At 43.6% G+C, this 26,543-nt stretch overlaps 1 protein-coding gene across 1 annotated transcript in view; it reads left to right on the forward strand.

Annotated features, from left to right (window-relative positions):
- ap3b1a (adaptor related protein complex 3 subunit beta 1a) overlaps positions 1 to 26,543 on the forward strand; it is a 319,942-nt gene that overhangs the window by 133,088 nt on the left and 160,311 nt on the right. The window contains exons 8-13 of the mRNA XM_070879808.1: positions 15,931 to 16,092; positions 22,021 to 22,118; positions 23,110 to 23,164; positions 23,272 to 23,343; positions 24,675 to 24,737; positions 25,486 to 25,618. Coding sequence (XP_070735909.1) covers positions 15,931 to 16,092; positions 22,021 to 22,118; positions 23,110 to 23,164; positions 23,272 to 23,343; positions 24,675 to 24,737; positions 25,486 to 25,618 — 583 coding nt within the window. The remainder of the gene's footprint in view (positions 1 to 15,930; positions 16,093 to 22,020; positions 22,119 to 23,109; positions 23,165 to 23,271; positions 23,344 to 24,674; positions 24,738 to 25,485; positions 25,619 to 26,543) is intronic.

The raw sequence follows: 26,543 nt of genomic DNA on the forward strand, positions 1-26,543 counted from the left end.
ATCATACTCAGTTATTTAGTTACAGAGTAGTGAGTGTGCTTGCATTTGAGCTATTATAAACATGTATTTCAGATTTTTTTAATGATTTGGATACTTGTTTTACTAGACTGCGTTACATTTCTTAATAAAGTTACCCATTCATATGCCCAATTGTGAAATCTCTAGTAGGATTTTCGGGGATAATTTACGTGGTACTCTGTTGGTCACGAAGGTCCAATTGAAACTACCAACATTGATCATTATTAGCCAATTTATTATCCAGTTTACTGTTTCCTCGTTTATCCCAAACATTTGGTTTAGCCGCAAGTCTGTTGTGAAACACAGTATTGAATGCCTTCTGAAATTCAAGGTAATGAATCATTGGTTCTCTGAATAACAGTACACTGCTCTTTCAGGGCTCAATTTTCCTCAAAGCTTTTTTTTGGCGTACTTGAAGAGTAATGCCTGTTTTTTTTGGGGCCCAAGTACGGCAAACAAAAATGTTCGAAGTTTCCCCATTGGATTTCTTCATTTTGGCGCAGCCTAACCTAACCTTTAGTTTTGAGGTGGAGCCTTGATCTGCGCCAAAAAGATCAGGTTGCCACGGTAACCAGGAACACAATGCGAGTGGAGGCTGGAAAGTGAAACAGCCAGCCAGCTCACAACATATTAAAACACATTACATCAATTTAAAAACACATTGCATCAATTTACCTTCAATTATTAAAGTCCCCCCTCGCGATGCCGGTGCTGATCACCACCCCGATCCCAGGCCGAAGGGCCTTGGTCTGCTTCCCCTGCCTGCCCCGAGCTCCTTGCCGGTACCGGTCCAGCCCTGAGTGCTTTGCTGGTCCCGCTCCTATACCAGGCTGAGGGGCCTCCCGGTCGACACTCCCTTGCCCCTCTCCCAGGCCAAGTGGCTTCCTCCCTCCCAGACCCTGTACCTAACTATACCCGCAAAGTTTTCCCTTGCTCTCGCTTTCTAACCTTCCTCTTTTTCTTTCTCTCTCTCTCTCTCTCTCTCTCTCTCTCTTTTCTCTCTCTCTTTTCTCTCTCTCTCTTTTCTCACTCTCTCTTTTTTCACTCTCTTTTCACTCTCTCACTTTTCTCTCTCCTTTTCACTCTTTTCTCCTTTTCTCTTTTCTCTCTCTCTCTCTCTTCTCTCTCTCTCTCTCTTTCTCTCTCTCTCTTCTCTGTCTCGCTCGCCCCACCCTGTACCTAACTATACCCGAAAAGTTTTCCCTTGCTCTCGCTTTCTAACCTTTCTCTTTCTCTCTCTCTCTCTCTCTCTCTGTCTGTAACAAAAGTACTCATATTTTATGCAAGAACTTCAACATGGAGAATGTGCATCTGCCCATGTCAATTGAAGCTCTCCTGCTTGCACCTTAACTATCCCACCTGGGCCCCTCTCTCTCTCTTTTCTCTCTCTCTCTCTCTCTCTCTCTCTCTCTCTCTCTCTCTCTCTCTCTCTCTCGCGCGCGCGCTCTCTCTCTTTTCCCCCTCTCTCTCTTTGCCCCCTCCCCTCGCCTCGCAGCCCCGCCCTCACCCCCTCCCCTCGCGCGCCAATGTCCCTGCTCCTCCCCTCGCGCGCCAATGTCCCTGCTCCTCCCCTCGCGCGCCAATGTCCCTGCTCCTCCCCTCGCGCGCCAATGTCCCTGCTCCTCCCCTCGCGCGCCAATGTCCCTGCTCCTCCCCTCGCGCGCCAATGTCCCTGCTCCTCCCCTCGCGCGCCAATGTCCCTGCTCCTCCCCTCGCGCGCCAATGTCCCTGCTCCTCCCCTCGCGCGCCAATGTCCCTGCTCCTCCCCTCGCGCGCCAATGTCCCTGCTCCTCCCCTCGCGCGCCAATGTCCCTGCTCCTCCCCTCGCGCGCCAATGTCCCTGCTCCTCCCCTCGCGCGCCAATGTCCCTGCTCCTCCCCTCGCGCGCCAATGTCCCTGCTCCTCCCCTCGCGCGCCAATGTCCCTGCTCCTCCCCTCGCGCGCCAATGTCCCTGCTCCTCCCCTCGCGCGCCAATGTCCCTGCTCCTCCCCTCGCGCGCCAATGTCCCTGCTCCTCCCCTCGCGCGCCAATGTCCCTGCTCCTCCCCTCGCGCGCCAATGTCCCTGCTCCTCCCCTCGCGCGCCAATGTCCCTGCTCCTCCCCTCGCGCGCCAATGTCCCTGCTCCTCCCCTCGCGCGCCAATGTCCCTGCTCCTCCCCTCGCGCGCCAATGTCCCTGCTCCTCCCCTCGCGCGCCAATGTCCCTGCTCCTCCCCTCGCGCGCCAATGTCCCTGCTCCTCCCCTCGCGCGCCAATGTCCCTGCTCCTCCCCTCGCGCGCCAATGTCCCTGCTCCTCCCCTCGCGCGCCAATGTCCCTGCTCCTCCCCTCGCGCGCCAATGTCCCTGCTCCTCCCCTCGCGCGCCAATGTCCCTGCTCCTCCCCTCGCGCGCCAATGTCCCTGCTCCTCCCCTCGCGCGCCAATGTCCCTGCTCCTCCCCTCGCGCGCCAATGTCCCTGCTCCTCCCCTCGCGCGCCAATGTCCCTGCTCCTCCCCTCGCGCGCCAATGTCCCTGCTCCTCCCCTCGCGCGCCAATGTCCCTGCTCCTCCCCTCGCGCGCCAATGTCCCTGCTCCTCCCCTCGCGCGCCAATGTCCCTGCTCCTCCCCTCGCGCGCCAATGTCCCTGCTCCTCCCCTCGCGCGCCAATGTCCCTGCTCCTCCCCTCGCGCGCCAATGTCCCTGCTCCTCCCCTCGCGCGCCAATGTCCCTGCTCCTCCCCTCGCGCGCCAATGTCCCTGCTCCTCCCCTCGCGCGCCAATGTCCCTGCTCCTCCCCTCGCGCGCCAATGTCCCTCCTCCTCCCCTCGCGCGCCAATGTCCTTCCTCCTCCCCTCGCGCGCCAATGTCCTTCCTCCTCCCCTCGCGCGCCAATGTCCTTCCTCCTCCCCTCGCGCGCCAATGTCCTTCCTCCTCCCCTCGCGCGCCAATGTCCTTCCTCCTCCCCTCGCGCGCCAATGTCCTTCCTCCTCCCCTCGCGCGCCAATGTCCTTCCTCCTCCCCTCGCGCGCCAATGTCCTTCCTCCTCCCCTCGCGCGCCAATGTCCTTCCTCCTCCCCTCGCGCGCCAATGTCCTTCCTCCTCCCCTCGCGCGCCAATGTCCTTCCTCCTCCCCTCGCGCGCCAATGTCCTTAACTTCCCCGATACGCTGGCCTAAGAAAAACTGGAGTAACTCTTAGCTGGCCAAACTTGCCTAAATGGTTAGAATTGGCGCATGTGGCAGGTTACGCTCCCTTTGGCTGGAAAAAAAACTTGCCTAAAAAAAAAATCGGAACTAACTGAGTTACGCTGATGCAAATTGATTGGGGAAACTGTTTTTTTTAAACTTAGGCCAAAAAAGCAGCCTGCTCCAAAAACACGGCGCAAATCACTGGGGAACATTGAGCCCTCACTATGGGGACTTTCATTTGAATTCAGTCTATGGAAGTACGTTTTGCTGTTCCGAGGTGCCTAAGTGATCAGAAATTGTGCAGTTACTATCCAGTTCTTCGTGGCTGCAAGCCCTGTAACAAAAGTGCTCATATTTTATGCAAGAAATTCAACATGGAGAATGTGCATCTGCCCTGATCAATTGAAACTCTCCTGCTTGCACCTTAACTATCCCACCTGGGCATCCACATGATCCTCATCTTTGAATGCAAAGACGCAAAATTCAGTTACAAATTAGAGATTTATTTCAGAAAATAATATTTTGGGATACATTATAAGAGTAATTTGAGACCTAACATATGGTGAGTGTAGGATACTTGGGAGGAACAGGTGACGATCAACCTTTGGTCCCCAAAGCTTTCCACCACTGAGGGTTTCCTGGGTTTGGTGTACACTAATAGATTGATTGCCATGGTTAGTCAGTAACTCCATTATTGTTGTATCATGCGACTACCAGATTGGTGGAAGGTGAACTAGATGGACATTGGTCGTCTTTTTTTGTCTAGCAATTCCTATATTCTACCATCCTGTGGCCAGATTATTTCCAACAATCATGTCGATTGTGTCTGACAAATCTGATGGAGGTGACATACGTGATGGATGGAGGGAAATGCAGTGGATGTGGTGTATGTAGACTTTTGACGAAGTGCCAAGCAGGAGGTTGGAAAGATTGGGTAAAATAAGGGGCCTAGAATTAGGGAGAGGATACCAAATTGGATCTAAACTGGTAAGAAGAGAGGAAACAATGAGTAGGATTTAAGAGGATTTTCTCAGTTTGTAAGTGGACAACAGTGTCCCCAGGATTCTGTTCTGTGACTGCTTCTGTTCATTGTGTATATCAATGATATAGGGCTGGAGGGAATGATGACTAAATTTTCATACAATTCTAAAATAGCAAACATTGAAGATAATTGAGGACCAAAGACAGTTGCAGAGAGATATTGATAAAATGGAACAATGGGCAATAAGTGGAAGATTGAATTCCATGTCAGTAAATGTGACATGGTACATTGTGATTTTAAAAAAAAAGAAGTACTATTTATATTTTGAATGGGGGTGGGGGAAAGCTGGGTGATATGGAAGAGCAGAGGGATTTGTGGTTTTGGGTTCAGAAGTTATTAAAAGCAGCACCTCAAGTTGATGCCATTTTGGAAAAAAAAGCAAATGGAATATTGGGTTCATAGCAAGAAGTATAGAATATAAAGTTGAAATATAACATTGAATCTATATAAAACCTTTTTTTGGAGTACTGTGTGCAGTTTTGGGCTCCATGCTACAGGAAGAATATTGAGGCAACAGCAAAAATTCACTAAGATGCTGCTTGGTATTTGAGGAAATACGAATACAAAAGGGGTAACCGGCACATGGGATTAAGATTACAGCTCTTGCAGAGAATAAGCACCAACATAGACTGGTTGGGCTGAACGTATTGTAATTTCTATGTAGCTCTTTACCTAACAGTTGGCCAATCTGAGCGATTCATGTATGACAAAGGTTCATCTTTTAGGTATCAATTAACTTAAACAGGCACTAGAAATTATAATAACTCAATTTTAACGGAAAAAAAAATAAGATCTAGCCATGATAGCTGGTTGATGACTCCCCATAATTTCTTAGCCTTCAATAACCAAAGAAAGAAAACTTATATTTTTATACCACGTTTCACAAACTTGGGATGTCCCGAAGTGCTTTACAGCCAATGAAGTACTTTTGAAGTGTAGTCACTGTCATCATGTAGAAAACTTAGCAGCCAATTTGTGCACAGCAAGATCCCACAAACAGCAATGTGATGATGACCTGATAACCTGTTTTTTTTTTAAAGTGATGTTGGTTGACAGATAAATAAATATTGGTCAGGATACCAAGGAGAACTCCCCTGCTCTTCTTTGAAAAATAGTGTCATGGGATCTTTTATGTCCATCCAGGAGGGCAGAGTATAATGTCTCACTTGAAATTCTGACAGTGCAGCACCCCCTCAGTGCTGCATTGAATTGTAAGCTGATATTTCTGTGCTCAAGTCTTGAGTGAGACTTCAATCCACAACTTCTGCCACAGCTGACACTGTAAAAGAGGAGAGAGACTTGAACAACAAAGTCACATTTTTCTGAGTCAGTCCCAGCATGCTAAGTTTCTGGCCTTGAGAACCTAGGTCTACCATCCTTGGGTTGTGAAAAGTTATTTGTCTCAGTGCTGTTTTGAAATACCCATGATTCTTAGCATTATATTTTTGTTCCCCTAGAACTGTGATTGGTCATCATTCTGTTTTTAGAGCCACTTCCTTACAGTGCCAGAGGAGTCAAGAGTTGAGATGATTTGGGCAGAAATTGTGGTAGATGGGGAAGTTAGAGGCACAGCTTTTTTCAATATTAAGATGTCGCCAGCCGTTGGATAGGTTTTGGTTAGGGCCAAGATGCCAATAGACTCGTATAACCTTGTGGACACCAAGGGTCATGGAATGAAAATTCTGATGGGAGATACAAATGGGGGCAGTGATTAATCTTTTAAGAGCATGGGAGGATAGTCGAAGAGAAATGCATGACCACGGAAAATCTTCAGATTGGTCCCAATAGTGTACTGGGTAATGCTCTCCAGGAATGAAGGATGAGGCAATTTGGGTTGCTGCTCAGAGAGCCAATGAGCATAGCCGAGGATATCTGGGCAGAGCATAGGGAAGCTTCATAGACTTGTCCAGAAGGGATTCAAAAATAGGATGACCAGGGAAGATGCTTGTGAAATGGTATCTGGTGGGATTGAGGTTTAAGAGACATATGTTGAGCCAAGTTTGGAGAAGAAGGGTCTAAACAGAGTGTGAGTGAACGAGGCAGAGAGGGGGACCCCCAAGTCTGGAACAGCAGCTGAAGTGCATATGCATTTTAACACTGGGAAGAATTTGGGTTGCAAGAGTAAATCAAAGTGAATGTTTGGTGTACTTCACGATCTCCTGAGAGGACGAGTTTCATAACCAAAGAAACCAATTGTCTGAGAGTCCTGTCCTGTCTCCTGGCTTTAGCCCTGGGTTCGGTTGGCAGGGGGGTGGGGGGAAGAAAGAGACCTGGGAGTCTGGTAATTTGGATTCTGAGGCTATTGATGGTCAGTGAACCCAGGAGGTGCTGGAGAGAATCATCCAACGGTGTCTGAGGTGGTCTTTGGAGTTCAACATCTCCAGGCTTCAGTTGTCAAACCAGCCAGCACTGTGGTCTCTGGTTTAATGAGCGGTTTGTAAATTTTATTGGAAGATTTGTTTTGTATTCCAAAGTTTACCTGCTGTGACCAGTTTTGCTTTGAGCTGTGCATTGGGATTGATTAGTGTCATGATGGTTACTGCAAAATGTGCAGATGGCAGCTGCAGAGATGTGAACAGTGGGGAAAAAGGTGACTCTCCTTCTGGTCTAATAATACATCTCTCTTTAGTATTTTCTTTTTTCAAACAATCTTCTTGTCCAGCCTTGTGTTGTCCACTGGCTTCTTGTGGATTCAGTTTCATTTAGAGTCTTTCATGTGGAAATTTGTCAAATGCTTTCTGAAAATCCAAATTAAGTATGTAGAGGTGCTGCACTGTCCACTTTACTTGTGATGTCTTCAGACAAGTCGGGGAGCTTTTCTCCTTTCAATCAACATAATAGAGGCTGACACCTCAGCACAATACTGAGGGAGTGCTGAACTGTTGGAGGTGCCGTCTTCTGGATGAGACGTTAAACTGAGGCACCACCTACCCTTTTAGTGGACCTAACGGATCCCATGGCATTCATAGAATGGTTACATTATGGAATAAAGCTATTCGGACATCGAGCCCATGCCGGCTCTCCAACAGCACCTCAGCTTGTCCCATCTCCTGACCTTTCACAGTCGCCCTGCAAATTTGTTTCTTTCAGGTACTTATCCAACTCCCTTTTGTACTGAGTAGTAAAGCCAGGGCAAGGCTGAACAACTGTCACACATCCATGATTAAGAATTTTGGAGTTTTGATTCAGTTAAGTCAGAAGGTAGAAACATAGAAACATAGAAAATAGGTGCAGATGTAGGCCATTCGGCCCTTCTAGCCTGCACCCCCATTCAATGAGTTCATGGCTGAACATGCAAATTCAGTACCCCCTTCCTGCTTTTTCGCCATACCCCTTGATCCCCCGAGTAGTAAGGACTTCATCTAACTCCCTTTTGAATATATTTAGTGAATTGGCCTCAACTACTTTCTGTGGTAGAGAATTCCACAGATTCACCACTCTCTGGGTGAAGAAGTTTCTCCTCATCTCGGTCCTAAATGGCTTACCCCTTATCCTTAGACTGTGACCCCTGGTTCTGGACTTCCCCAACATTGGGAACATTCTTCCTGGATCCAACCTGTCTAAACCCGTCAGAATTTTAAACGTTTCTATGAGATCCCCTCTCATTCTTCTGAACTCCAGTGAATACAAGCCCAGTTGATCCAGTCTTTCTTGATAGGTCAGTCCCACCATCCTGGGAATCAGTCTGGTGAACCTTCGCTGCACTCCCTCAATAGCAAGAATGTCCTTCCTCAAGTTAGGAGACCAAAACTGTACACAATACTCCAGGTGTGGCCTCACCAAGGCCCTGTACAACTGTAGCAACACCTCCCTGCCCCTGTACTCAAATCCCCTCGCTCTGAAGGCCAACATGCCATTGGCTTTCTTAACCGCCTGCTGTACCTGCATGCCAACCTTCAATGACTGATGTACCATGACACCCAGGTCTCGTTGCACCTCTCCTTTTCCTAATCTGTCACCATTCAGATAATAGTCTGGCTCTCTGTTTTGACCACCAAAGTGGATAACCTCACATTTATCCACATTATACTTCATCTGCCATGCATTTGCTCACTCACCTAACCTATCCAAGTCACTCTGCAGCCTCATAGCATCCTCCTCGCAGCTCACACTGCCACCCAACTTAGTGTCATCCGCAAATTTGGAGATACTAAATTTAATTCCCTCGTCTAAATCATTAATGTACAGTGTAAACAGCTGAGGCCCCAGCACAGAACCTTGCGGTACCCCACTAGTCACTGCCTGTCATTCTGAAAAGTCCCCATTTACTCCTACTCTGCTTCCTGTCTGACAACCAATTCTCAGTCCATGTCAGCACACTACCCCCAATCCCATGTGCTTTAACTTTGCACATTGATCTCTTGTGTGGGACCTTGTCGAAAGCCTTCTGAAAGTCCAAATATACCACATCAACTGGTTCTCTCTTGTTCACTCTACTGGAAACATCCTTAAAAAATTCCAGAAGATTTGTCAAGCATGATTTCCCTTTCACAAATCCATGCTGACTTGGACCTATCATGTCACCTCTTTCCAAATGTGCTGCTATGACATCCTTAATAATTGATTCCATCATTTTACCCATTACTGAGGTCAGGCTGACCGGTCTATAATTCCCTGTTTTCTCGCTCCCTCCTTTTTTAAAAAGTGGGGTTACATTGGCTACCCTCCACTCGATAGGAACTGATCCAGAGTCAATGGAATGTTGGAAAATGTCTGTCAATGCATCTGCTATTTCCAAGGCCACCTCCTTAAGTACTCTGGGATGCAGTCCATCAGGCCCTGGGGATTTATCGGCCTTCAATCCCATCAATTTCCCCAACACAATTTCCCGACTAATAAGGATTTCCCTCAGTTCCTCCTCCTTACTAGACCCTCTGACCCCTTTTATATCCGGAAGGTTGTTTGTGTCCTCCTTAGTGAATACCGAACCAAAGTACTTGTTCAATTGGTCTGCCATTTCTTTGTTCCCAGTTATGACTTCCCCTGCTTCTGACTGCAGGGGACTTGCGTTTGTCTTTACTAACCTTTTTCTCTTTGCATATCTATAGAAACTTTTGCAATCCGTCTTAATGTTCCCTGCAAGCTTCTTCTCGTACTCCATTTTCCCTGCCCTAATCAAAGCCTTTGTCCTCCTCTGCTGAGTTCTAAATTTCTCCCAGTCCCTGGGCTCGCTGCTATTTCTGGCCAATTTGTATGCCACTTCCTTGACTTTAATACTATCCCTGATTCCCCTTGATAGCCACGGTTGAGCCACCTTCCCTTTTTTATTTTTACGGCAGACAGGAATGTACAATTGTTGTAATTCATCCATGCGGTCTCTAAATTTATGCCATTGCCCATCCACAGTCAACCCCTTAAGTATCATTCGCCAATCTATCCTAGCCAATTCACGCCTCATACCTTCAAAGTTACCCTTCTTTAAGTTCTGGACCATGGTCTCTGAATTAACTGTTTCATTCTCCATCCTAATGCAGAATTCCACCATATTATGGTCACTCTTCCCCAAGGGGCCTCGCACAACGAGCTTGCTAATTAATCCTCTCTCATTACACAACACCAAGTCGAAGATGGCCTCCCCCCAAGTTGGTTCCTCGACATATTGGTCTAGAAAACCATCCCTTATGCACTCCAGGAAATCCTCCTCCACCATATTGCTTCCAGTTTGGTTAGCCCAATCTATGTGCATATTAAAGTCACCCATTATAACTGCTGCACCTTTATTGCATGCACCCCTAATTTCCTGTTTGATGCCCTCCCCAACATCACTACTACTGTTTGGAGGTCTGTACACAACTCCAACTAACGTTTTTTGCCCTTTGGTGTTCTTCAGCTCTACCCAGATAGATTCCACATCATCCAAGCTAATGTCCTTCCTAGCTATTGCATTAATCTCCCCTTTAACCAGCAATGCTACCCCACCTCCTTTTCCTTTTATTCTATCCTTCCTGAATGTTGAATACCCCTGGATGTTGAGTTCCCAGCCCTAATCATCCTGGAGCCACGTCTCTGTAATCCCAATCACATCATATTTGTTAACATCTATTTGCACAGTTAATTCATCCACCTTATTGCGGATACTCCTTGCATTAAGACACAAAGCCTTCAGGCTTGTTTTTTTAACACCCTTTGTCCTTTTAGAATTTTGCTGTACAGTGGCCCTTTTTGTTCTTTGCCTTGGGTTTCTCTGCCCTCCACTTTTTCTCATCTCCTTTCTGTCTTTTGCTTTTGTCTCCTTTTTGTTTCCCTCTGTCTCCCATTGGTTCCCATCCCCCTGCCATATTAGTTTAACTCCTCCCCAACAGCACTAGCAAACACTCCCCCTTGGACATTGGTTCCGATCCTGCCCAGGTGCAGACCGTCCGGTTTGTACTGGTCCCACCTCCCCCAGAACCGGTTCCAATGCCCCAGGAATTTGAATCCCTCCCTGCTGCACCACTGCTCAAGCCACGTATTCATCTGCACTATCCTGCGATTCCTACTCTGACTAGCACGTGGCACTGGTAGCAATCCAGAGATTACTACTTTTGAGGTCCTACTTTTTAATTTAGTGCCTAGCTCCTTCAATTCGTTTTGTAGGACCTCATCCCTTTTTTTAACCTATGTCGTTGGTACCAATGTGTACCACGACAACTGACTGTTCTCCCTCCCTTTTTAGAATGTCCTGCACCCGCTCAGAGACATCCTTGACCCTTGCACCAGGGAGGCAGTGTACCATCCTGGAGTCTCGGTTGCGGCCGCAGAAACGCCTATCTATTCCCCTCACAATTGAATCCCTTATCACGATTGCTCTCCCACTCTTTTTCCTGCCCTCCTGTGCAACAGAGCTAGCCATGGTGCCATGAACTTGGCAGCTGCTACCCTCCCCTGATGAGTCATCCCCTCAACAGTACCCAAAGCAGTGTATCTGTTTTGCAGGGGTTGACCGCAGGGGACCCCTGCACTACCTTCCTTGCACTGCTCTTCATGCTGGACTTCCATTCCCTATCTGGCTGTGGACCCTTCACCTGCGATAAGACAAACTCGCTACACGTGCTACTCACATCATTCTCAGCATCGTGGATGCTCCAGAGTGAATCCACCCTCAGCTCCAACTCCGCAACACGGTCCGTCAGGAGCTGGAGGTGGATACACTTCCCGCAGATGTTGTCGTCATGGACACTGGTGTCGTCCCTGAGTTCCCAAATGGTACAGGAGGAGCATATCACGTGACCGAGCTCTCCTGCCATGACTTAACTCTTAGATACACTTAAATTGACAACAATAATGTTAAAAGTTACTGACTGATATAAAAAAAGAAAAAGAAAAGCTACTCACCGATCACCAGCCAATCACTTACCCCCTTGGCTGTGACGTCACCTCTTGATTTCTTTCTACTTCTTTTTTGCTTTCTCTCCCAGCTGGAGCTGTACAAGCCCCGCCTCTCTCCCCGGACTGCCCGACTGCTGAGCCTTTATAGGCCGCTGCCTCTCGCCGACTCCCGCCTCTCTCGACTCTCGAAGGTAGCTGACCCCTGACCACATGGTATGTTCCAATTTTCAATACCCCATAGCAACAGGGTGACAAAGCATCTGGGATCGAGGACATGGTTAACCTTCCTTGAATTCATACCATAAAAGAACTGTTACCTGCCTGTAACAGATTTTAAAGCTACATGGTCTTTCTATGGAATCCTTAGACTGGATAATCCTTTGATAATGTTGATCACTGAATTTCTTAGCAATAGTACATGATAAAATATAAAACACAAATGGATCTGTAAATGTTCAGCAGGTGCTCTGGACAAATGTGTTTTGGTTAACTTAACTTTACTTTTATATACTTGCGCTGAAACAATTAAAACCTCAATCTCAAATCAAGAACATTAATGTTAATAGCTCCATTACCTCCCATTTAGTCGGGAGTTTAACAATTAAAAAGAACTTCTAGTTTGCCCTGTGCCAAAAGAGGCAATGACAACTTTAATGCTTTTGCCACATGAACACTTATGTGTACATAGATTTTGGCAACCGGTGTTACATGCAAATTGCACCAGTATGAAATCACTGTTTAGGCTCACATATGAAAAAAATGGCAATTTAGCCAAAGGTACTGAATGTCCAGTGGTATTCATGGCACCAACAAGACCAGAGAAAGGAGAGAAAATGAGAGAAATAAAAACTGAAAAATGCAGATCAAATCTACCATGGAGAGTGGAACCAACGACTACCCTTAAAATCCAGACTGGGTTGGGAAGGAGGGAGGGGGCTTGCATGATGTAAATTAGCGCTCCAATTTAATCTCATTAAAGTGAGGGGTGAATGGCAATTATCACTGCCCACAAACGTGAAGGGCGGAGGGGGGTGGGGGCGGACCGGGGGGGAGGAGAATGGCAAGGGATGCATTATATAGACGCGCAGGCCAGATATCCCTGGCTAATATTTATCCCTCAACCACCGTAACTAAAACCGAAGCCTTGACTTCTCCAATGCTCTCCTTGTCCCTCTGATTCCAACCACCACCAACAACTCCAGCTTAGACACACAGCCATGTGCTTAATCACACAACATACCTATGTTCAAACCCACCCCGCACCGTCCTTGCCAAACTACACTGGTTCCCTGTACCTGAGTGAAATAACTTCAAGATCCTCACCCTCAAATCGCAATATAGCCTCATACTATCTGACCTCAATGACTTCTTCCAGCTGCACATCCCACATGCACCCTCCACTCCTATAATGCTAGTTTCCTCCATGGTCCATCATTGGCACCTGCTCGATCATTCACGATCCAACTGGAAATAGCTGTCCAGCCTCTTATTTACTCCTATAATTTTGTTTGTGAACTCAGTTTTTTCAGAGACTTGCAATAACCAGACAAAACCACTGTACAGCCCTCATCTTTCAATTTCCTGTCTCTTCAAATTTAACTTTGAGCATCTGAGAGTTTCTTCATTATTAATTCTCATGTGGACTATCACCACTAGCTTTTAACATGTCATCTTAACTTTTACAGAAGTTAATTCTCCCATTGCCCAACCTCCAAGTTCCACTGACTCCCTGAGCCGCATCATTCGCTCCTTTAATATCCTTAAACTTATTCCCGGGTGGACAAAGTACTTCTCTATTGGCTTTATTCTTATAACAAAAGTAATTGTCCACAATCACCTTATTGAATATCCAGCTATTATAGCTACCCTTTTCTTCATGGCTTGTTGCATTAGGCTTGGGGATGCTAGAATGGAACTACAGTTGAAAGGTGTATGCCACGAATGTGAATCTACGGTGTTGCAAGCAATTAAAGGATATTCCCCAATTAAATGTTACTGATGGTTCAGATTTGCATTGTTCCATGAAAATCCTTTTGTAGATTGGAAGTTTAAAAAAAAATCTTTATTAAAGTCAGCTTGTCATTCAACCCAATTTCTGAGGAAGATGTTTACAGCAGTGTAATTCTCTTGCCCCCCCCCCCCCCCCATCCAAATTCTAAGCAGTTTTGTGCTCGGGATGTATGTCCATCTTTAAACTTACCAAATTAATTTTATGCAGAAATGTTGGAGCTGGCAGAGACAGAGGAGAGTGTTTTTTTTATTCGTTCCTAGGATGTGGCAAGGCCAGCATTTATTGCCCATCCCTAATTGCCCTTGAGAAGGTGGTGGTGAGCCCATCAGTGTGGCTGGGTAAAACTTTGAGTCCCAGATATTAAAGGACAAAGTGTGCAGGCATAATGTGCTACCTCTTGCTTCCTAGTTTTGACGTTTAGAATTTAAAATTGTTGACTTTTTGCAGTCATATCTGTATAGTGCAATCTGCTGTTGAAACCATGTGTCTTTCCTCGCTAAGATGGAGATCTTGAGTTTGATCTAACCATCTGATGAAATCTTGACTACTTCTAATGTCTGAGATGAAGACTCCAGTTGCTCTATTGTTTTCCTCATTTGCCCAATTGGGTCTTCCCTATGTTTTTCACTTCCTGTGAAGAAGTACTTGGCTTCTATTTGTGTTTCCTTGCTGTTACGAGACTGAGATTAGTAACTCAGCAGATCTATAATCTTGGTCACAAACATTGCACATCTGTGGCACTGCACATTAAATTAATGCTGAATTAAACTGAATGATTTGCTCTTTGCAGAAGAGGTATTGTGAAAAATTGTAAATCATAAGATGCGTATAATTTAAAAATAAAAGTTGGTGCAGTCCTGATCCTCTGTGGCCACATTGACTGGAACATGTACTAAATTCCATTTATAAACCATAGTTGATGCATTTAGGGGTGTGACATCAGTAATGGAAACATACAATTATGAATTTGAAAATTGAACAGGGTACTGTGGAAAGACTCCTAATTTCAGAACCCTGATTTTAATGGTGTCCATCTTGCATTCAGGTAATATTAAGCCATCATGTTAACATTGCTCCTTGTGCGAGTTCCTAGTTCTGTAATTGAGAGGATTGTAGAGCTGCAAAATTAATGCATAAAAATATTATGCTGAAGGTTAAATCATGATGATGAATTGAAAAAGCCTTGTATTTTTCCCCCACTGAAGATATGTTTTTAAAAATTTAGTTAACAGCTTTGCTCAACAATTTCTGCTCCTCATCTGTTAATATTTCTACCAATTCACATCTTGTCTCTAATTGAAGGTTATTTATGTTTATATATAGCAGTAAAGTGCAGCTTGTTGTTGAGTGGCTTTACTCAGTGGAGTTGATGGCTTGCTGTCATCTCCGTGGACAGCTAATGCACTTAACAGCCTGTTGTGAAAATAGGGTAATTTTAGGTTGTGTGCTGTATGGAGCTCTTGATGGGACTGATTTAGGCTTGCTTTTTCTTCACTTAGTGGTAGTCAATTTATTTATTGTGCTTTTGACAGAAAAGGCAATTGGTCCTGTGACTTGAGTGCTTTTTTAAAAAAACATCCTTTGCAACGTTTCAGATGAGTGTGTTTGTTTTAGTATTTGCCTGCACGTTTTACTGTGGGTTGGCTGCCGTATCTTTGAAAGAGTAATTTAGTTATCAGTTGAAACTAGTGTTGTAGACCTGCAACACAGGTAAAAGCAGCCCTACACAGTTACAATTGGGGGAAAAAAAGCTTTTATGGATACAAATCCTTAATGGAGCCAAAGATAATTGGTGCTCTGGATTTCATGCTTAATCTTGAAAAAACTACTTGAATATTATGGAAAACTTTACATTTACTACAAATACAAAAAAAAATTGAAATATTAATTGCAGTATGATTAGCATAACCTGAAGTGTTTAATTGTACAAGTCAGTATGTACTGTAAAATCTTTTTTAAAAAATTTTTTTGTGTTCAAACATGGAATGAATGTGGTATCAAATTACATACAAATAATTCATTTTCTTCAAGGCATACCTAATAAACAGGAATTGTGTACTGGACATTGAAATAATACCGTAGAAATTTACGGCACAAGAGGTTGTTCAGCCATTGTGTCTGTCGGCTCTTGCCTATAGCAAAGTATGGGCTTGTCTGGCAGAGATTATAAATACTGCATGCAGATACAATAAAAATAGACCTTTTACAATTTTTAACACCATCTCAGTAAGTACGCCAGAAGCAACTACAGTACTGTATTGCAAGCTTATTTTTTTCTTGGTTGCAGTTTTCAAGTATGTTACTTAAGAGACACTAAAGAGCCCATAAAGCTTCTAGAAATGTTGAGATTTTTTTTGTTGCAATTAATAGTTTATTTCATTTCAGGAGGACATGCTGGATGCAAAACATGAGAAACCGTTCTATGATTCTGATGAAGAACAGAACAAACATGGTGGTGTTGCTGCTGAAATACCATATATGATGGACCCAGATCATCGACTGCTCCTCCGGAACACCAAGCCTTTACTGCAGAGCAGGAACGCTGCTGTATGCATCATAATGCCTTATTACAATCATTGCTATAATCAGTAAATCTATGTACAACTAGTAAAGAAGGGAAAATAGCACAGACTTCCAACTAAATTGCCTCTGGATAATATCCAGTGGTTTCATGTTGCAAATGCTTCATTAGACCAGCAGTGAAAGTGGAGCATGTGTAATTATGCTGATTGATGGCATTGCTGTTGCATTCAGGTTCAGGCAGAGCCATGCACACACAAAAACACGTGCTTGATGTTCTTATTATCAACCTTCAAGTCTGATGGACGAGATGTGATGATATAGTCAGTTCTTTACATTCATTGAAATGAAGTTTTAGTGGGACAGGGCTACCTGACATTTAAAAAAAAAAAAATTGATAATTCAAATAACAAAAACTGCCCACTGGTTGCATTGCCACCTGTTCAAAAGGGTTGTCATATACAGCTGTATTGAGAGAATGGTACCGTCATACTGCAGGATTTGCTGCCTTTATTGCAAAGGGGGTGGAGTATAAAAGTAGGGAAGTCTTGCTACAGCTATACAAGATATTGATGAGGCCACACCTGGAATACTGTGTGCAGTTTTGGTTTCCATATTTACGAAAGGATATACTTGCTTTGGAGGCTTACTAGGTTGATTCCGGGGATGAGGGGGTTGACTTATGAGGAAAGGTTGAGTAGATTGGGCCTCTACTCATTGGAATTCACAAGAATGAGAGGTGATCTTATCGAAACGTACAAGATTATGAGGGGGCTTGACAAAGTGGATGCAGAGAGGATGTTTCCACTGATGGGGGAGACTAGAACTAGAGGGCATGATCTTCGAATAAGGGACCGCCCATTTAAAACGGAGATGAGGAGGAACTACTACTCTGAGGTTTGTAAATCTATGGAATTTGCTGCCTCGGAGAGCTGTGAAAGCTGGGACATTGAATAAATTTAAGACAGAAATAGACAGTTTCTTAAGCGATAAGAGTATAAGGGGTTATGGGGAGCGGGTGGGGAAGTGGAGCTGAGTCCATGATCAGATCAGCCATAATTTTATTGAATGGCGGAGCAGGCTCGAGGGGCCGTATGGCTTACTCCTGTTCCTATTTCTTATGTTCTAAGTTTGATTTAGAAAACTGCTCTGATGCAACACTGGAGCACCCGGCTCCCCAGTTGCTGCTCGGTGAATTTTATTTGTTTGCAATTGGGCTGCTGGATGGGCACCGCCCTATGATCAGGCACTACATTTCATGAAAGAGAAAAGTAATGTTCAATATTTTGGTGGCACCTTTTTGGCTATTTGAAAAGTTGGTGGATGATCAAATTAGAGAAATTGGTATGAAACACTGCTGCACACTTTTAACTAAAGGAGGTTGTGTATTGCTTCTTGGTTCCTCTAGTGAAATGTATACTATTAACAGTTCTTGGAAAGAATGGACAAATTGCAAAGCACTGCAACTTTGGATCATCAGACAACTGACCAGAAATCATCATTTCAAGTTCCTAAAAACACCATTCAGTGATTTTGTTTTGATGCACATTCTGGCTCCTGTGGTTATCACTGTAGTGCTTGTCAGACTTCCTGAATGGAGTAAAGAAAACTTCTGTTGCATAAAATTTATTTCAGTTTCAAATAACAGCATTGGCTTGGCGATAGTGTTAAATGAAACAAGTTCTGTTTGTTATCCAAAAGCTGTTGAAGATCATGTAGCACTTTTTGGAGAGGAGAGACTCATTCTTCTGTTATCCTGTAACAGTACACCCTATACCAACACTACCAAAAACAGATTAACCCATCAGCTGCTTGCATATATTAAACACTTTTAACATAGAAAAGTGTTCAGTGTGCCTCACAGATTCGTGGAAGGGTATAAATGGACATTGAGCCGAAGGGTGGTCAGCGGTAGGCTTTAAGGATGGTATTAAAGGAGGAGAAAGAGGTGGAGGAGTGAATTCTGGAGCATGTGATGTGGGGTGAGTTCAAAAGGAGAGAATCAGTAGAATGCAAAGTTTTAAGACGTGAAATTTGAAGCCCTGGAGGACATTATTGAAATGGGCATGTGAGGCTATGGAGAGATTTTAACACCGAGAATTGTAAGTTGGGGAATGTGAGCCTGTGTCGAACATAAAGGAGAGAGATGATATTCAGTGGGACATGGTATGAAAGGGATACAGGCAGCAAGATTTTGGATGAGCAGAAATTTATGGAGCGTGGTCAAGAGAATTTTAAAACGAGAGTCTGAAGGTGACAAGGGCACGGATAAAGGTTTTAACAGCAAATTAACTGAGGCAGAGGTTGGGGGAGAGGCAACAACCTGCTCTTCCTCGCTAAATCCTCAAACCTTTAGTCAAATTCCTTCAGCCCGGTTTCTGCCCTATTCACATCACGAGACTGTCCTCATTTGCCATCATCTGATTTGACTTGAACTGTGGTGCGTTATCCCTCCTTGACCTCTCCATGAAATTCAACATGGTCAACTACTCTACCCTCTTGCACAATATCCCCCATGTGGCCCAGCACTAGGACATTGCTTTCGCTTGGTTGGCGAACTGCCTGTGCTGTCAGTTAGCATATTTCCTGCAATGGCTTTTCCCCTCAAGCCTGCGCCAGTCCCTTCACGAGTACACCAAAGCTTCATCTTTGGCTCCTCTTATTCTTCGTCTACGTTCTGCCCCTCAGTAACATTATCTGCAGACATTGGGCTCATTTTCCATAGATAAGATGGTTATTATGAGTTCCACCTCTCTGCTGCCACTGCCCACAGCCCACAGCTCCATGACCACCACTGTGCTGTCTGATTGCTTGTCTGATATCCAAGTTACTGTTGAGCCAGAATTTTTGCCAATTTAATATTGGCAAGACCAAAGGCAACTTATTCGGCAAAATTAATTCTTTAGAAGAAAGGAAGCTACAAAGGCATGTTATTAAGCTGTGGGAATGGGCCCAAAGATGGCAGATGGAATGCAATGTTCATAAGTGTGAGTTGATGCATTTTAATAGTAGTAATTATACTCTGGCTCAGCGCAGTGGAAGAGTAGAGGGATTTGGGGTCACAGATTCACAGGACATTCCATTTTCAGGCTTCACTCTCGACTTGACTATTCCAATGCATTCCTGGCTGGCCTCCCACATTCTGCCCTACGTAAACTTGAAGTGATCCAAAACTCGGCTGCCCATATCCTAATTCACACCAAGTCCCATTCAACCATCATCCCTGTGCTCGCTGACCTCCACTGGCTCCCGGTTAAGAACATAAGAAATAGGAGCAGGAGTAGGCCATTTGGCCCCTCGAGCCTGCTCCGACATTTAATATCATAGCTGATCTGATCATGGACTCCGCTCCACTTCCCTGCCCGCTCCCCATAACCCATATTCCCTTTATCACTCACAAATCTGTCTATCTCCGCCTTAAATATATTCAATGACCCAGCCTCCATAGCTCTCTGGGGCAGAGAATTCCACAGATTTACAACCCTGAGAAGAAATTCCACCTTTCAGTTTTAAATGGGCGGCCCCTTATTCTGAGACTATGCCCCATAGTTCTAGTTTCCCCTATGAGTGGAAATATCCTCTCTGCATCCACCTTGTCAAGCCCCTCCATTATCTTATGTTTCGATAAGATCATCTCTCATTCATCTGAATTCCAATGAGTACAGGCTCAACCTATCTTCACAAATCAACCCCCTCATCTCCGGAATCAACCGAGTGAACCTTCTCTGAACAGCCTCCAATGCAAGTATATCCTTCCTTAAATACGGAGACCAAAACTGTACGCAGCACTCCAGGTGTGGCCTCACCAATACCCTATATAGTTGTAGCCAGACGTCTCTGCTTTTATAGTCCATCACCCTTGCAATAAAGGCCAACATTCCATTTGCCTGCCTGATTACTTGCTGTACCTGCACACTAACTTTTTATATTTCATGCACAAGCACTTTGCAATTTTTCTCCATTTCAATAATTTGCAGTTTTTTTCTGTCTTTTCCTACATTATACTCCATCTGCCAAATTTTTGCTCACTTACTATGCCTGTCTATCTCTTTGCAGATTTTTTGTGTCCTCACTATTTGATTTCCCACCCATCTTTGTATCCTCAGCAAACTTGGCTATATTATACTCTGTCCCTTCATCCAAATCATTAATATAGATTGTAAATAGTTGAGGCCCCAGCACCAATCCCTGCGGCACCCCACTAGTTACTGTTTGTCAACCGAAAAATGACCCATTTATCCTGACTCTCTGTTTTCTGTTAGTTAGCCAATCCTTTATCCATGCTAATATATTACCCCCAACCCCGTGAACTTTTATCTTGTGCAGTAACCTTTTACGTGGCACCTTGTCAAATGCCTTCTGGAAGTCCAAATACACCACATCCACTGGTTCCCCTTTATCCACCCTGCTCGTTACATCTTCCAAGAGCTCCAGCAAATTTGTCAAACGTGATTTCCCTTTCATAAAATCATGCTGACTCTGCTTGATTTAATTATGCTTTTCCAAATGTCCTGCTTACTCCTTCCTTAATAACGGACTCCAGCATTTTACCAGCGACAGATGTTAGGCTAACTGGTCTATAGTTTCCTGCTTTCTGTCTGCCTCCTTTTTTAAATAGCAGCATTGCATTTGCAGTTTTCCAATCCGCTGGGACCTCCCCAGAATCCAGGGAATTTTGGTCGATTACAACCAATGTATCCACTATCTCTGCAGCCACTTCTTTTCAGACCCGAGGATGCAAGCCATCAGGTCCAGGGGACTTGTCCGCCTTTAGTCTCATTATTTTACCGAGTAATTCTTTAATTGTTTTTAGTTCCTCCCTCCCTCCCTCCCTATAGCCCTTTGATTATCCACTATTGGGATGTTTTTAGTGTCTTCTACTGTGAAGACCGATACAAAATATTTGTTCAAAGTCTCTGCCATTAAGCAACGTCTCGATTTCAAAATTCTCAATCTTGTTTTCAAATTTCTCCATGACCTCGCCCCTCCCTAATCTCTATAATCTCCTTCAGCCCCACAACCCTTAGAGATATCTGCACTCTTCACTTTCTGCCTTCTTGAGCATCTCTGATTATAATCACTGAACAATTGGTGGCCGTGCCTTCAGCTGCCTAGGCCCTAAGCTTTGGAATTCCCTCCCTAACCCTCAATGCTTCTTTACCTCTCTTTCCTCTTTGAAGACGCTCCTTAAAACTTACCTCTTTGACCAAGCTTTTGGTCATCTTCTGTAATTTCTTCTTATGTGGCTCGGTGTCAAAGTTTTGTCTCATAACACTCCTGTGAAGCGGGTTGGGACGTTTTGCTATGTTAAAGGCGCTATATAAACACAATTTGTTGTTGGTAACCACTGTCATTCTGCTCACTGGCTTTCAGAGCTCCCTGCTACATGCACTCTGAACTCATCCATAACTAGGGACCTTCATCCTACCCTGCACTAAATCCCACTCACCACTGCAGCCACGTCCTGCCCAAGCTTAATTGGCTTCCCTCCCCTGCCCCCGGCCACCCTCACCATTGCATTGAATTTAAATTTCTTGGCCTCATTTATAATTCCCTCATTTTTGCAATCTCGTCTAGAAATCCGTGCCAATTCATGCCCTCTGGTCTACTTACTTTGTCTGTCTGTTCAACTGCACCTTCAGTGGTAGATATTTCAGACTACACTTTGAAACTCCTTCTCAATTCCCCTTATGTGTTTCTTCACATTTTAAAACATTTCCTCCAAACCTATTTTTTCAACCATGACTTTGATCATCTCCACATCTCTATTGCGAATGATCAGCATTAGTATTTTTCTCCTCTTTGAGTGCCTTGGAACATTTGCGTTGTATCACAATAGAGAGAAATCCTTTCCTCACCCGCTAACCTCATGTGCACACTTCCAGTTGCTGGTGATATTTCATAATTGAGCTTTAAAAGTTCCCTGCTTAGAGATGCTCTTTTTTTTTTCTTCAGGTGGTCATGGGGGTTGCTCAGCTTTACTGGCACCTTGCACCAAAGTCAGAGGTCAACATTGTTGCTAAGTCTTTGGTTCGATTGCTTCGAAGCTACAGGTAAGTTACTTAAATCTACTTGCAGGAATGTTGCCCTCCTTTAGCGTGTCGAGGGTTTCATTTATTTTAAACTAACAGACCAAGGTTGATGACAAATTTGTATTATGAAAATATCTTGTTGGTTTCAGTGTATAAATGTCTGCAGCGTTCAAGATTGGAGTTTCTGTCGTCCTGTGCGGGTGACTTAACTCTGCCTCATCTGGTTAACACTTCACAGTTGAGCCGTACCGATGGGAAAGTTCCCAGGTTCAGTCCCTCGTCTTTGCTGAGTTAACTAATCTCAGTTGGAGTGGGGGTAAGGTGACTAGAGTTGATTCTAGTCTCCTGGAATAGGGAGGGATATATTGAAGAGTTGGTTCTCCTATTTGCTATCCAGGGCTTCCCTTCTAGGAATATCCATCGGTGGTTGTCAAGTGAGAACAGGATCAAGCTAGTTTGTGAAATCCCTCACATTGGTGGAGTTCAGTGTAACGGAACATTTTTACTTCTGTTAGTGTCCCTGAGCACCTCCATTCACTTTAATGGCACTTTAGACTCATTTGGGACTGATTTGATGTACCCAGACCCAGGAAACCACCTTCTACCACAGTATATTGCACACTCATCTGATACTGATCCTTATGGGGTTGGGTGGCTCAAGATTGACTCCAGGCCAGTCTGAAGTGACACCTCCCCATTAATATGAATGGAGCTGCTGGAGTATGCAAATGCCCATCTGTAATCTGTCACTTGAGCAGCTGTGAAAGGAAGTCAGGGCGTAAATAATCTGCCTCTGCAACTATCCGAAGATGGAGCTATTTACAGTTCTACATGATGTAAATACTTCTCTTTAGAAGAGAGCTGGAGGAGCACTGCACTTTGAACAAAACATATCTTTCCTCCTCGCCAGGCTTTCTCCAAGTATCTATGTTCCCAATTGCTTGAGTGTTATTGATTGATGAGCAATTACTGGTGTTCAGTAACTCTGACCTTGTTTCTATTTATTATGCAGGGAAGTGCAGTACATTGTTTTACAAAACATTGCCACAATGACTATACAAAGAAAGGTATACTTACACTTTCATCTGTATCAAAACTAATGTAAGTTAACGATATTTCTACATTTTTTGCGATTTAAAAAGATTTCTTAAGGACAAATAATTTTCTTCCTCAGGGGATGTTTGCACCATATTTGAAAAGTTTCTATATTCGGTCAACTGATCCAACACACATAAAAATTTTGAAGGTGTAGTATGTTATTTGTTACTTACTCTGTCATTACTTCACTTTGCTTGAGACATACAATTAGAATGGAGGTAAATCTAATCAACTTGTTTCAACTGAAAGGAAAATATCGTAGCCATTATTTCCTGGCTTGAGTTGCAGACAAGTCTTGGTTGACACTTAAATCATGCTGACCAAGTACAAATATTTGACATGTATAGTGTAATGTTAAATATAAATTGAATAGTTGAAAAAACTAGCTGCATGCATGCCTTTTTTTTTTTGCAGCAATTGCTGGGCCAAGTGCATTCTAATCTATTCACAGGTCTTTACTTTATGTAAAAACACAAACCTGTTTTTCTGGCTTTCAGCTCATTCACTCTCGAGTTGATCTAATTTTTGTGGTACTGTGCAAATTTTCATACAGGGTATACAGTTACCCAACCTCTTCACACAACACTATTAACCAGTTAGAAGCAATGTTTAAAATGTCTTCTGGATGGTGCTAGCTGAGTCAGTTTCCCAGCCTTTACTTTTCAACAAGAGCAATTCCAAAAAATAGTTGTTAGTTCAAACTTAAACAACTGTTGCTATTTGCTTTAATTCCAACTTTAAATAGAAATGGTCATTGAGCAGAAAGTGTGCAATCTACCCTATTGTGGATTCTAGCCCACCGTATAATTTCCTGAAGAGAAAGTTTTGGAAAAACTTAGATTTCTCCCAAAGCTAATCAAGCAAAACTCCAGAATATTCTCACATCCTCATATATTTTTGTTACTCTGTCTTTCATTCATTTTAAACTATGCCTTTTTGAAAGTAACACTCAATATTGCGCAGAGTATTCCTAATATAATTTCCTGCAAAAAATTTGAATAATATATTTCAACTTGATTATCTGCCACTTGTAGTATTAGGTGAGCTTTGTTGGTAACCATTTCACATTGATTGGAACCTTTCAGTGAATGATCAATAATTCCACCCAAATCCTTTTTTCTTTGCTAATTGTGGCTCCTCGATTATGTATACTTTTACTGTTTCCTGTTGCAATGTGAACTAAATTGGCGAATATAAAAATCAATCGGGGATCCTGTGCAGCTCTTTGCAGAACTCTGGTAGTCACTGTTCTCTCTCCCCCTCTCGTTACGGCTTTTACCTGGTCTTATAAGGAAATTGGAAAAAGAAAATGCAGAAGTTAATTTGGTTTTCATTTACTACTTCAAACGTTCTGTAATTTCTGTTCTTTTAACTAGCAGAGTATGTGTGATTTTTGCTCTTTGTACTTATACCAATGTATGGCCACAGCTCCTTTTGTTATTCCCTTGAGAGATAAAGATATTTTATTGTTGTGTACAGCTCGAGATTTTGACAAACCTGACCAGCGAGACCAACATCTCTATAGTCCTACGAGAGTTTCAGGTAGGTACAATAACAGTCACTGCCGAATGTGACTGATACTAGTGTTTCTTTTCACCAAATTCTTAACAATATTTTGTCAGGGATATGGGTCTTAAATACATTGTGTAGACTGCTCATTATTTAAGTAACTTTTGTTGAATCCATACTGTCTGATTTAACAGAAATTGTAACTGTTGCAGGCAAACAGGTTGATTTTAAAAATGTATTTTCTGTCTGACACACTTCCCATACACCCAGTGTATTCCCCAGTGGATGGGCAAGACAAGTGACCTGTTCTCAGGACTCTGTCAATGCTGTTCTTGAAGTGGCTAGACATTTGTCCGTAAAAATGGAGTGGATCCACAACCATAGAATTTTGGCGGGGTGGGGTTAAACAAGATTAAGTGTCACACCTCTGCTCATTGCCTCCATAGATGGCCTGAGAACAGGAAATTGCCAGTGAGCAACCACGTCTTGCCACTTGGTGGCACAGTGTGTCAATGCATTTCTATTGTCTTACTTCGTTATCTACCTTTTGGTTATTTTTAATACAGTATTTCACATGATCTCTCAGTACATTACCAAATTGCAACATCTGAATTAGTATATAGAAGTTAATAATTGAGCAGAACACTGAATTCTAAAAGCCTTGCACTTTCCAAATGACATTTTTTCTGGTGTGGGTGGGGAGGGGTGGGTGGTACTGTACACTGATAACCTCAATCAGATTAACTTGAATTTTCTTTTACTTATTCCTCTTCATATTCAGACCTATGTGAAAAGTCAGGACAAACAATTTGCTGCAGCCACAATTCAGGCAATTGGAAGATGTGCCACTAATATTTCCGAAGTTACGGATACGTGTCTTAATGGGTTGGTGTGTCTGCTGTCTAACAGAGATGGTAAAACATGTTACTTTCCTCATTGTTTACTGCACGTGTACAGTTGGTTTGAAAAAAATCTCTATTTGGAATTAACCAATAATTACAAATTTTGGAAAAGGGTGCCTTTTCATTAAAATGAATGAGCTGAACCACTTCCTTAGAAGAATTCATTGTCCAATATAGTGATACTGTGACCTGGTATTTTTTTGACTGATTTTAATCAAAGGAAAATGTTAGCTGCTTCTTGTCTCAGGTTAGGGTAACTGGTGTTGCCTGTGTGCGGACCTGTATTCCTCATGATCGGGAGTTTACTTTTGCTACCCAATATCTGGACATACAATAGCATAACCTACAAGGAGATCCCCAAGCTAAATTAATCTCTAATACTTGCATGTGCCCTTGTGTGCTAATCCAATCTTCTGAAAAGCGGACCGGTAAACCCTCGAGTGAGATAAGGCATAATGTGAATCGTTAGATGCATTATTTTACAGATAATCAGTGAATGTACAGAGTAACTGTTAAAATAAATTTCACCTTTTAACTCGTTTCATTTTCACCTTGTTTTAAAGAAAATAATAACATAATAAATAGGAGCAGGAGTAGGCCCATCGAGCCATTCAATAAGATCATGGCTGATCATCGACCTCAACTCCACTTTCCCGCCCGATCTCCATACATCCCTAGAGTCCCCTCGCCTCCAAAAAAAAATCTAGCTATCTCAGCCTTGAATATATTCAGAGACTCAGCATCCACAGTCCTCTGGGGCATAGAATTTCAAAGAAACTGCACTGAAACTATTGTGTTGGCAACGTAATGCCATATTTTGGTCAGCCTTCTCGCTGCATCAGAATGAGGTAGGTATTTTTATGAAACAAGTTAAGAACCTGAAATGGGCCATTCCGTCTTTGCGTTTACCCTACACGTGAGCAAGGTTTCAGCCTTG

This window comes from Pristiophorus japonicus, chromosome 1, assembly GCF_044704955.1.
Source record: "Pristiophorus japonicus isolate sPriJap1 chromosome 1, sPriJap1.hap1, whole genome shotgun sequence".
NCBI classification, from domain to species: Eukaryota; Metazoa; Chordata; class Chondrichthyes; family Pristiophoridae; genus Pristiophorus; species Pristiophorus japonicus.